The 13,759-nt window shown below is 35.1% G+C and overlaps 1 protein-coding gene across 1 annotated transcript; it reads right to left on the reverse strand.

Moving 5' to 3' along the window:
- Window positions 1-108: 108 nt before the first annotated feature.
- Window positions 109-3,678, reverse strand: LOC113283504 (GPN-loop GTPase QQT1-like). The gene is made up of 10 exons (XM_026532780.1): window positions 3,385-3,678; window positions 3,167-3,211; window positions 2,939-3,018; window positions 2,605-2,679; window positions 2,384-2,487; window positions 2,104-2,260; window positions 1,906-1,993; window positions 1,220-1,292; window positions 1,009-1,139; window positions 109-335 (listed from the first exon to the last, which is right to left on the reverse strand). The coding sequence occupies exons 1-10, from the start codon at window positions 3,474-3,476 to the stop codon at window positions 272-274; spliced, it is 909 nt and encodes a 302-aa protein (XP_026388565.1). The 5' UTR covers window positions 3,477-3,678; the 3' UTR covers window positions 109-271.
- Window positions 3,679-13,759: the final 10,081 nt, after the last annotated feature.

Here is a 13,759-nt window from a genome sequence, read left to right on the forward strand (position 1 = left end):
CCAACGGCTGATCTCAGTTAGATTGTTGACTTTTGATAAGTCTTTCCCTCATTAAATTAAAGAGGGGGGAGATTTAGTGGTCAGATTATTGCTCAACTCAGTTAGTAATGTCCGTAAAAGTGAAGTTTTTTCTTCCAATACTGAGTTCTGAGATTACATAACTTTTCTACAAGAAAACTTCGCAAAACCCACCACCATAAATTCCTAAAAAAAGTAATTTTTGGAAGAAGGGAAAACGGAAATGATTCAATTACATGTATTATGTTTACAGTCATTTCACATGATCGAAATCCACATCGTCATCCTTCATGTATTTCTCCTGCACTGCAGCTGTTGTAAGATCCGCTTAGTTAAGAAAATTTTGCCCAACTTTTTCACCTTAATCAGATGGAGCACAACAAAAGAGAAGCAAAATGAAAGATCAAAGATGCAAGAACTAACAAGACTACAGCAACTGCTCCGGTATCCATTTTCTACCTAATTTATGGAGCCCTGACTAGTGAACTAGGTTTTTCAATACAGGAAATCAACTTGATTAAAGGTAATCTAGCCTCCACGTCCACCCAAGTAATATGCCACAGTAACTACAGCGACTCTCCAAGAGATTGAACGTCAGTATGGGTACACTATCAAATGGTCGACTATGTGAATACAAATATAAGCATGAGTCCTAACAAAGAATCCTAACAATATGTTAGGCACACAAGTGCCATGCGTGTGAAATGTGAACAGATGATGCAGGCCCTAAATTGCCAACAAAAAATTGCATACTACAAGAGAGTAATGTAAATTTTAGGATGCGCCAAAACCACCAACTCAGGAGAAGGAAAGACTAAGAAATTATACACACAGGTGGAAGGATTTCCCTAAAGATATTAGTAAGACTATCAATCAAAACCACCAACTCTGAGAATCTAATTAGCAACATATTGACACCTAACCAGCAAAAGCAAAATAGAAGCAGCACTTTCTCTGTGAATCTAAAGTAAGGGAAAGAGAAAAGGATATCTGTAGTAGTCCCAATCAATAGGACGAACTGCAATCTTGCTGAACTCGACTGCACTCGCATCTATACCAGCAAATATATATCCGTTGCTCTTGTCTATCAGCTTCACGAGATTTCCAACACTCTCTTTATCCTGAAGTGAGACAGAAGTTATTAGAGAAGGACTGGGCCTTTAAAAGGATAACATGATTAACCAGGAGGAGATAGTCGTGCCTGGATATCTAAGGTTGAGAAATTGACAAGACTATGGTCTTCTACCACTTCGCACAACTGCTTTGTAAGCTTCCTGCATTCAGAAAAGGAGTGCTTCAAAAGTCCAATGATAGAATTACTAGGATTTCTCTTCCTCGTCTTTAACAAACAAGTTAGTTCAAGTAATTAAAATATTCTGTTCTTTTACTGGTTTAGAGATTATGATATCATAATTTATCACAGTCAACAATGATAGACTTTGCTAAAACATTGGTCATGAAACATTCAGAACTTCACAAAAAGATCTGTTACCCGAAAGTTGGGTGACATTTCAAACGAGTATTATAGGGTTCTTTGTTAGCACAAAAACACTAAAATGCTCATTATAAAATAATAAATAAACAGGAGTGTTATAATTATGGAGCTTCGGGTGGATGCTAGAAAAAAGTATCTATGTAACATGAATTATATTTCTCTAAAGGAGATACAATGTGCAGACGCATGTATCAATGAATTGTAACTAGTAGCACTTGGGATGAGTATGTCTTTTATAGTTAACTTAAAAGCTGGGAATTATTCTTTGGTATCCAGAAGTTTTTAATAGTATGCTAGCACTTATCGTGTCATCTCCTTCACCTTATAGATTTAGGAGAGAGCACCGCCTTGCTACTTAATGTTACATAAATAAATTGGAACAAACATCGCACCTGTACTTAGCAGATCGAGGATCTTGATCAAGATGGTATTGTAAATAAGATAAATCTTCAACATCCGTATAAAAATCAAGGTTAAAGGCTGCAGATATATGACAGTAACTATTAGTGCAGGTAATTGATCAAGATCTTGTACAAAATTCATATTGTTGTTTGCCGCTTAATCTTAGAAAAGGATGGTTAAGGCAAGACCTAGCTTCCCGTAGCTCTCGATGAGATCAATCTTGGACAAAACATTGATGTGTGGCAGTGCTAGATGCAACATAGTCGACAACGAGAGTAGCAATGCACTCACATATTTCCCAGGATCACTGCATAGATGGGCATCAACCAAGTGGATAGCAGTCAACTGCATACATATAGCATAAGAGAAAAAAAAAATTAATAAAAATATTCCAAATTGAGAAACAACAATAAACGTTCTGCTGAAAACTTTACTATATATTACTCAGTGACATTCACATATTCATACCCTCAGATCCAACTTCTTTATGAGTTTTTCAATAACATTTTTGGCGTTTGAATGAAGGAAAAAGAGCTCCACTTGGCCGGGGAAGTCAAACAGAAGATAATGATCTGCAAGATTTGACCATTTCCGTTAACTGAAATAGTGAGATAGCTTCCACAAGTGCTACTGTAATCCTAAGTTTTGTGTTGCGGAAACGGTACAGCGCAAGTGCATAACATAATCACCTTTGATTAGAGGCGCTAATTTAGACTCTAACCAGTCCACGTTCTTCTCCAAGTAATCCATACAGTATACAAGACCTGATTATAGCATAACAAATGTCATGTACTAAGATTCAAATATATCTAAAGCATATTGACATCATGGATTTAAAGTGCCCATCAAAAGTATGGAAGTCTACTAACAAAACATCATAGCAAAACTGCTGATCAGATATTGATTGCTATGTTCTTGGCTTTAATTCAACCATGAAACTACCTTCAATTCGTATTAAATCATTAGTTCAAACATAGCCAAGTACCACATATTAGAAATAACCAGCTCAGCATTAAAATTTACCTCCATTAGGACCAAGAGAATGCTCAGCCATTACATCACTAAGCTTTATGAGATCTTCAATATTAACAGCGCAATCATACCTGTATACCTTAATGTAAAGGAAACAAGAAATTCGAAACAACACCAATATATGTAAAACCCTTCTTCCTAATAATCAAATTAACCTAATTTTTTGCAATAACACACTAAAAAAAATAAAAATCAAATGTTTCTGTTGCTTTTGGATACGGTAATGCATCATTGGCAGGATCCAAATTGATAACAGCTACTTTCCTGCAATCCCAAGTTTCCATCTTTTCCAGTCAAATTTGAGAAATATAACAAAACAAAATTTACTCACACATTTATACAACCGAACCCCATATTTTTCTTCTACCCACAACTTCAATGAACTCAACTTATGCAATAAAAACAGTATCCCCTATTCCAATTAACAGTTAATTTACCTCCCGATGAGTCTGAGGAACTGAGACATGCCATTGCAATAAGTGGTCTTGCCTGAACCTGGTGGACCAATAACTACTTGACCGAACACCATATTTTTCGATCAAAATTTCTTCTTGAGAAGAAATCCTGCAAAAGCTTGCTTTTAGGACTTGGAAAACTGAGAGAAAAGCTGGGAGTATTGTCGTATTAAGAAAGAGTGACAGAGCACTGGAATAACCTAGGGTTTATTTTGGGATTTTGGAGGACTTGAGTCTTGAGAGTTGAGAGAGTGATGCGAGTCATGCGACTTTAAAACCGAGCAACCGAACTCTACTAACACAAACACGTATTAAAGTCGGGATAAATAGGGTTTGATCCAAAATCTCATCCAAATATACTAGTTAGTCATGACCCATTCAACTAGGTACAAATTAGTCTTTTTTTAGAGAAAGTACATGAATAACCTTTCTGATTTAACATTTAGTCCAAATATTTGTAGTTTAATTCAAAGTGACTCATGATGATGTCAGCAGTTTTAAATAATATAAAAAAGTAATAAAAAACAATTTATTTTTCGAACCGTTTGTCCAAAATTCGCAAACTTTATATATTCGGAAAGCTCTTTCCGAAAGCTACAAAATGAGTACTCATATGACTATATAATTTTTTTTTTTTAGAATTTTAATTTACACTATCATGTACAACTACGTACACCGCAAAAATCAAGAAAATCGAACATCAAGACCCACATAGCAGGCAATATATCCATGAGGGGTTCCAAACATATAAAAAATAGAAAAAATCAAAACAAATTAAAACACGTATTTATTACAGGTGATATATCCACGAGGGGTATAACTAAAGAGCAGATCTCGTTAACGCTATCAATCTTCTGCATGACTTGATCTGACAAAGGATAAAAATGGCAATAAAAAATAAGAGATTCTTGACAAATGGGATACAAATGAAAAGAAAATAAGTGAACCGACAAAAAAATATCCATAATGTCGAATGATAAATGTTATATGCATAGTTTTACTAATCAGTATGTGGTCATGACAAGAAATACAAATCTCGTCGCAAACCTAAGTTATTTCAAATCTCTCATATATTATTTATTACATAGGAGCAGCAAATTTAAAAGGTTTATGTGGTCATGACAAGAAATACAAAATGAGAAATTCTGCTTTAAAAGTTCAGGAGGAATGCATTTTGCAGGAAACTGAACTCACATGACAAAAACTCAGAATACTTTCGTCACATGACAAACTCAGAATACGATGTATAGATGATCCAGATGGAATTTGCATCCTGCAAAGTTAAAAAAATTGTTAGTTGTGGAAAAATCACCAACATCACTGGCTCTATTCTCAGCATCATTTGATTTCCTAGCAGCATGAGTAGCTTGTACACCCTAGTTTTACGCAAGCATAAGCTTATGGAACGAATTCTCTACACGTGTACCGTTTTGTACACCTTAGTTATTTACGCAACATGAGCTCATGGAGTCATTTTTTTCACACGTACACCCTAGTTATTGATGCATGCATAAACTTATGGTGTCAATTCTCGTACACGTGTACCAGTTTGTACACCCAATTTATTTACCCTAGAATAAGCTAATAGTCATTTTTTCCCACATGTGTACCAGTTTGTACGCCCTAGTTTTATGCAAGCATAAGCTTATGGAGTTAATGTTTACCAGTTTGTACACCCTAGTCATTTACGCAAGCATAAGCTTATGGACAACTTCTAATTTGTGTGTATCCCACATGAAAAAATCTCAAAACTTACATTACTAGCAACAGTTTCAGATCTAATATGCATACCAATGATAAAAAAAAAAAGCGGCTTTCCAAACACCTAAAGTGGCTCAAGAAAAAAAAAATCAACATTTAGAAGTGAAGAATTGAATTTTACTAACATGCATCCGCTGTTTTCCTTTTTACCCATGTTTTTTTGACTCTGTATAAGTATAAAAATGATGACTGCAATTCAACGAACAACGGATTCTACGCATTTCTAAGCAAGTCTTTACCGCCCAATTAAACTGTAACAAAGACATCAAGTAAGCTATTATACATTATTTTTTTGATCTCATGGCTGCAAGCCAGCAAGCCAAACCAACATCTTGTATTTATTAGGATCATTTTCACATTTTTCACTTACCTCACTTAATCTTTACAATATCTTATAGATTGTTTTAAAAGCTCAATATTTGTTAAAAGAAATCTCTCATGGATTGTTCTATCTAGGGAAGATGCATCGACCTCGAAGTCAGCTTTTTGATCATAATCATAGCATGTGTACAACCACGTACATGTTAACAGTCAACATGTGTACAATTATGAACACATTAACCATCAGCAAGTGTACAACTACGTACACATTGAGATTCCCCTACAACTATCACATGCCAACTAACAATAATAGTGACACTTGGTGGGATTGAAAAACTAACCTTGTAGCTAACTCCGTCCGTGAAGTCTCATTGATCCTCCATGAATCAAGATATTTTCTACTCTTTGCATTTTTGGCTTGTCTTCCCTAAAGTCAGATCCAATATTTTACTTTCGCAGCGGTTCTTCTAGCGCCACAAGGTCTCTCTTTCTTTCCTCATCATCTTAGAATATCTAGAATCAGACTTTAAAACTTATTTAGCAGTGGTCCCGGAAGTAAGAACAGTCTCCCCACCTGCACTCACTTGATCACTTGCTTCTGCAGTTAACTTAAGACATCAGCAAACAAAGCTTGGAGATTGAGGCGCACAACCCTGGAAATTTCAATGACATTTTTAAATAAAATAAAAATCTACATGTGTACAAATATGTACACATTGAGAATAAGAAATCTGCCTGTATAGTTCAAAATTTAGATATCAGATAATAATCAAATGATCCAAACTAGTCCAAAATATAATGAACATAGAAAAATATCTCTAAAAGAGCTAAAATAAGAAAATCAAAAGTTGTTAGTATGTACATCTATATACATATTACCAATAAACAGGTGTACAACTATGTACACACTAAAAATCAACATGTGTACAATTATCTACACATTTAAAGTCAACATGTGTACAATTATATACATCAAGTAGATCAAACATTCATTAGTAGGTACGAGAATATAAATCTAACAAGAAGTAATCAGGTTTGCTGAAATGTTACCAAGAAGGTATCATAATTCATAAGGTTTTATTTCTTGCATAACATAAAACTATTAAGCATTGTCTTCACTTGACAATTACAACAACTAAACAGTATGAGCTACTTAATAGTCGTCGAACAAATCTGCACCTAGGATTCGTCTAACTGGCATAATACAATGGTAATCACAAAAAATAGGCTAGAATGATTATAAAAATGGACATCGAGCAAAAACTGTTACCAATAACTAAATCATAAGGCTCTATATCGAATTATTGAGGCGAAAGAGATAAGACGCTTGTACCATGTATATAAATATGGTCTAAATTAGATGCGAGTCCCGGGAATCATCTTAAAAATCCCATCTTTTTAATAGGATAATTTACTTCAGTTGCGCACGTCAAGCACCAATACTATCATTTGCACTTGCTAAGGCACCATTCGAAATGACGTGAGCTAAACAATTTGAATTAATAGAATCCAGCTAAGACCTTACTTATAAAGATAACATGAAACACTTTTCACATCATGCAAATCGAAAAAAATGATCAATTGCTAAAATATGCATATTAAGGATAAGTCACAGATCTCCACTTCAAACCAAAGTTAATCATATAAGATATAAATAAATACAAACTAGGTCGTCCATCATCATAGCATTTACAATTCCAATCATCACTTAAAATGATTACACCTACACACATGGTTACATGAAAGCATAATAGATCTTTATTATAAAATAATTAAAAATCAACTTAGTTACCTCAAATGTAAAGTCAGTACCCATCTTGAAGTATATCTCCCTGGATTGATGGCTTCCTCCACCACCAGTTCTTCGAATCGTACATGCTTAATTAAATAATCACAAGCCACATGTTTGACTCTCCTATAAATGGTTCCAAAAATTAGTATCATCACTTGTTTGCCCATCAACTAACATCACTGTACAAAAGAAATTCAATATACTTTAGTTTTGAAGTACAAATGAAAACTTTTAAGTGAAAAGATAATATACCCTCACTAATAACATGAAGGTCATTTCCAAACCGACAAGTTCAATGAATTTCCATCCATCGTAGTGGATGTATCCAAATTAACTAATGCACCTACTTGTACTTTTCCTGTGTTGATGGTTTAGTATTATCATTCCAGTTTCCTACCAGATTCTACAATTTCAATGGATAATAAAATTAAAGTACTAATCAGAGAATTAAACAGAATATAACTTTTGAGTACAAGAAAGGATTCAAGCTGGCCGAGTTAGTAAAAGCAGCAACAAATGCATAAACCCTAAATGTGGAGAATAAACGAGCAGAAGCTAAATAAAATTAAAAATTCTCAACAATAATCACCAAAATGCAGAACGACAAGAAAAAAATGAATTGGATGATAAATGAATCGTAAAATAAAACTAAAACACACACAAAAAATTAAGATAAAAATAGAAAATTAAAACACAAGCAATGAGAGATTAGGTATGATATGTGATTACTTCTACATGTCGAAGACGAAAAATAGGTTTCAGAATGGAGAAAGTTCTAGAGATAGGTAGATCAAGATGAGACGATTATAGATCTAAAATATTATCATTTATCGAATAAGAGATTCGAAAAGAAATCAAAGAAATTAGGTTTTTCAAACCGTTATTTTGTTCTTCTGAAATCGATTATAAAATCGGCAAATTAACAGTGGCGATCAAATTAAATGATAAAAATAGATTCAACTTATCTTTCAAATCTCATTCAATGATGAACTTCTCAGAAATCAAATCTCATCAATTATTCCTCTCAATTTCGAGTTAATCTTCAAGAAGATGAATTAATGATGATGATTTAGGTTTTTTAACTTGAATCGAGTCTTTGTTTGATTATCATAATTAGGTTTGGAGATTAAAATTTCATTGACGTGACGAGAATAGGTTTTAAGATTTGTTCTTCGCTGTGAGAGCTGGTTTCATAAAATGAAAATGAAGAATCACGAATTACATTTAGACATTGGGTATTTTTGTCACAAAAAAATGTTCGTTTTGGACTAAATCGTGCACCAAAGGACCAACTCGTTCTGAATTGTGTAAATTTGGACCTCCTGGTACTAGTCTTGAGAGGAGAGGACTAGAGTCTCTAAATCCCAAAAACTTTGGGATTAAACGTTAATTTCTACATTAAAGTGACCCCGAGTGAACGGGTTCGGCCAATAAAATTTGTAAGAGTCGGTTTTTGTTAGGGCTGATGGATCAGTCGGTTCAGATTTCACCTAAAAACCCTCGACCAACCCGCTAATTCCTGGTTTTAAAAAGTTTAAACCACTCTGCTCGATCTATTTTCGGTTCGGGTTTTAACCGTTCCGCATCATTTGGGTTACAATACGGATATAGCCGAATTTTTGGAACACTTCATGTCCAAACAAACCTACTGATTGATTGATTTAATTCAGGGGACGAATACATACGATTGGATCAACTGATTCAATTTAGAGAAACAAACGATTTTGTTAATCAAAACCCTGAATTTACATATTCGTTAGTTAAAGATGAATTTGTTTGTTGTTGTCAGTTACAATTGATGAATTCGTTGGTTGTAGAATCAGATATGAAGTGGCGATGGATTGAATCTTCGATGAAGTGGTGAGACTTAGAGATTGGTAACTGAGATAAGACTCATAGTGAAAGAAAATGAGAAGTGGATGATTGTGGAAAAATATATAAGAAGAATTGAAATTATATAGAATGATATATGTCTTTTAGGTTTCTCGGGTACTAAAGTATGGATTGTTAGTATTAACTCTCATCAATGGCTATAACTATCAGGTTATTACAGAAGGGTTGGACGGGGTTTTACATTAACTATAGATCGAATTATCTATATCGGGTTTTCGAAATTAAAACCGCATACCAAACCGTCATGGTGGGTACGGGTTAAAAACCTACGGGTATGATGGGTTTGGGATAAGAGGGTCGGTTCTTTGGCAGCTCTGGTATCGGTGGAGTCGGTTTAGTCAGTCTGTTTAGAATTGTTCTTAATATAAGTATCTCGTGGGATGCTTTTTTTCCTAATCTAGAAAATATATTTTATCTCGTTTAATTGGGGCTTATCAGGAACGCACAATTGAAGGATACTTATATTAATTGGGGGATATAGGAAAAAGACAAAAACGAGATTTAAATAGTAAATCAAGGTCACCCCGTATCCATGTATTTTCACTAATTTCTAATTTACCCCTCATTAATCAGGTTTAGTGGTTAATAATAATTAGTTATGTTAATTGATTAGTTTGAAAATGATCTATAAAAATCTTTATCATTTTGGAAAGATTAGAAGTATGAATGTTGGGTTCGAAAATTTTGGTTGAGATGAGTGACCATAGTGACCAGAGAGATGTCTCCGAGTCTTCACGTTAAGAACAAATATGTCTTTTATGTTGAATCTTCTCCAGATGTAACTTTGGATTCACCATGGTTGCACCTGCAGAACATCCTGCCGGCATTGATATAACTATGAATACCATGCTGGAACAACCTACACCGGCATGGTATTCATATTTATATCAATGTCGGTGCACCATAGTTTCACATACCAGGGAATATTCAACCAACACGGTGTGCCGGCGTTGTTGTTGGGCGTCCATCCATGTCGGCATTAAACTTACATCTGTAATGTTTTCCGCTATCCGGGGGGTCCGGTGGGCGTAGCCCCTCCAGACTGTGTTCAAAACCTATTATGTTTTTCCAGAAATTTCTACGGTCGCGTATTTTCACATAGGGTTTCTTTGAAGAGATACCATGAATTTGTCCACTTGAAAGTGATGTCTGCATAGCTATAAAACAACCATTTCTTACCATTAATTTTACTCAGTCCACTGCCGGCACAGGCAGTTAATCTCGAGCATGCCGGTACTGCTAATGGCATAGTATGTTGCTTAAATTTCTTTGCCGGCACATGATATAGAGTACCCAGAAAATTGAAAAAAAATTTCACTTGACTATCGGCATTGGTAGATTTCTATCGAGCATGCCGGCACCATTTTTCGGCATGGTCTTCATCGATTCCGACATGGACTTCATCACTTCCAGCGATGTAAAAAAAATCATTTCCGCCATGGTCTTCATCACTACCGGTATGGTCTTCATCACTTCCAGCATGGTCTTCATCCTTACCGGCATGGTCTTCATTACTACCGCCATGGTCTTCACCACTATTGGCATGGTCTTCATCACTTCTGCCATGGTTTTCATCACTATCGACATGGTTTTCATCACTACCGAGTGTAAAAAAAATCGTTCTCAAAGTGAGGAGCCGACATAAAAGGAGAAGAGAATTTGAAATGGAGTGGAGAAAATTTAGAATTTGAAAGGGAGTGGGGAATATTTAGGTTTCAAATCCCTAATCCTAACGAGAATGCAAGCAGTGAAGATGAAAATGGGGGATATGATTTGGGGGATATGATTTTGTTTTTTGATTTTAAGTTTTTAGATTTTATTTTGAGGGAATGGTATTTTAGTATATTTGCTCCCAAAAACACCTCTTAGTAGACAATATTGGTTGGGGAAAGTAATTTATATCCCTCAATTAATTTACGTATCCCCAATGGCGTGTTCCTTGTCAGTTCTAATTTCATTTAAAATCAAAATATATCGGGTGTCAAAATTCAATAAAAATAGTACATTATCTTTCCCTGATAAGTGATCCTAAAATTCTAATACATTTAAATATATGGGCCTTTTTTCATTTCATTTTAAACCTAAAACTAATAATTTCTCCTTTCTAACCTAACGACTCTCTTTTTGCTCCTCCTCTATTTTTCTCCAAACATAATTCTTCGTTAATTCAAAAACTTTCATCGGTGATAAACTCTGTCTATAAATATGAATTGTCATAAAAAAATTCAAAGGGAGGAAGAAAATCCTGATATCGTAGATAAACTCAAAAAGAGATCTTATTCGAGAAGGAAAAAAAATATTTGGTGAAGAATCGAAAGAGAAGCGGCAACAAGGAGATGCAGAAATGGCCTCAGTTAGAAAGTAAATAAACCATTACTTTATTTTCTTTTACTGTTTTGATTGTTATTTATGTTAGAAACTCCAATAATGCAGATTATGACGATTTTTCAACTGTTTGCCATAGCTTATATGAGATTTTGAGTCGTTATTGTCGCTTATTCTAGACCGTGGAAACTCAGTTATTGGTGAATACGAAGATAGCTTGAGTCGTCATGGTAAAATCATAAATTGTGACGAAGTAGTACCATAACGACACTTATGTAGACCGTGACGACTTTAGTGCAAAAAATAACAACTATGATGTCCTGAATTTTCCAAGAGTCATTATGATCTAACTGTAATTAGAATTTTCCATAGTCGACAATTTAGACCATGACCACTCTTATCCTATGGATATGAATGTTATTTTCATTTTGGTGATTTTTTTGTATGTTATATCATATATGCTTTAAGAAATCAAGAAATGAGAACAACACATTCTCATTCTTCCTTCAAAACCTCCCTGCGGTGAGAAAATCTTTGCAGCTGGTACATATCATGAAAAAGTACGAAAGAGGTATCGTTTGTTATCCATGAACGTACACAACAAGTTAATGAACTCGAAGATTTTTCTTCTTCTTTCTTATGTATTCTATCTGTATGTTCAGACCACGAAAATGGATATGATTTCCCAAAAAAAGAAAATAAGGTAACGGAAAAGGGAATACAAGTAGCGAAAAATATTTTGATGATGATAAAGGTAATGAAGGTAATAGAGTAAATGTGATAATAACGATGATGATGGTGACGATGGTAATGATTAGGATGATATAAAAGATGAAGCAAAAGCTAAAAAAACAAGGAGGACGAAAATAACCAAAATAAGAAGATTCGCATATTCCCTCTAACCACTTGATGTTAGAGCCTCTTCACAGTGAGAATGTAGAGGTTACCCGGAGATGCGGGAAAAGTTTTATTTGGATATCCCGGCTCGTGGGCTTGTTTCATCTAATCTACCATCGTAGTTATCCCAACTTTACTTTTTAGATTAATTGTAATTATTAGTTTGTTGATCGTGAAATTAACTTAATTAGATATATTAATTTATCTAGAGTTTTAATCAGTAATCCGTTGTCTTTACTATATCTATTGTAATTGCTAGATTTTTTAGGTGTACAGTGATGAGTGCCAAATATTATATATATTTGCACCTTTTTATTGGCATTTAACTCATCATTTGTGCACTAACGCTCCATTTTATCCCATATTCTGTGTTTTCGTTGTTTTCAAGAATAAATACTTTTCTCAATTAATTTTGCATTTTTAGGTACTAAATAAAGCCTGGTTAACTCACGGAGCGAAAAGAGCAAAGAAACGGCAAAGACTCCCGCAGAAAGGCAGCGAAGAATGATGTTTGCGAGAGCCGGATCAACTAGAAGTGGGTTTGAAGAGGAAGAATTGTCCTTAAAGAAGATATGGGCTTGGCATACCCAAGGCCCAAAACCCTTACCCAAATCCATTTCCAATATCCATACCCATTTCCATGAGAGCCGTCAGATTGGATCCATCACATCATCCAACGTTCGCCTCATCACCGAGCATCAAATCTTGAAGCTCCTGTCAAACATCATAGTACCTAACTCCAATCTAAGCCGTCAGAATTGTTGTATCACGCATCCAATGGTCGCTGCAAGCTTGTTCCATCTTAGCCGTTCGATTCAATCCAGATGTGATCATCCAACGTATCATCTTCGCTGGACATCGAATTTGCTACACCCTCTCAACACCCTAGCACCAAATATCTTCTCCCAAAACCATCGACTTCTCCTCTTCTTCCCAAATTTCTCCTTTTTCCCCGACCAACAGACCTGCAACACCATTCTTCCCCTTCTTCTCGAGCTTCACCATCACTACCTTCACCCGACACCACAGCAGACTAACCCTAAACCCTAGACTCTCTCTAGCTTAGTTTTAGCTTCTCGCAAAGACGCTACAACCAAGAAAGAGAGAACTAGGGTTTGTAGCAGAGGCGATGTAAGAGACAATTGGAGAAGGAGGAGTAGCAGAGAAGGAAGACAAGACATGGGTCGAGGGGGAGACAACAAAAGCAGAGACGGGTGAGCTTTAATTTTAATTTTCAATGTAAACCCTAATTTGGGAATTTTGGGGGAAACTGTTAAGAACCCTAATTTTGGGTATAAATAGAACATGGTATTGTGTGTGTGTGTGGGCATGCCCGGATTATCCGGTGCACCAAGCAGTAGTTCATGT

Source organism: Papaver somniferum, chromosome 5 (assembly GCF_003573695.1).
Source record: "Papaver somniferum cultivar HN1 chromosome 5, ASM357369v1, whole genome shotgun sequence".
NCBI lineage: Eukaryota > Viridiplantae > Streptophyta > Magnoliopsida > Ranunculales > Papaveraceae > Papaver > Papaver somniferum.

Coding starts and splice junctions, on each gene's coding strand:
- LOC113283504 (XM_026532780.1), bottom strand. CDS start 3,476: ATGGTGTTCGGTCAAGTAGTTATTGGTCCACCAGGTTCAGGCAAGACC. Junction 2,261..2,383: donor TAAAGAAGTTGGATCTGAGG/GTATGAATATGT, acceptor ATATGTATGCAG/TTGACTGCTATCCACTTGGT. Junction 1,140..1,219: donor TCTCAACCTTAGATATCCAG/GCACGACTATCT, acceptor GTCTCACTTCAG/GATAAAGAGAGTGTTGGAAA.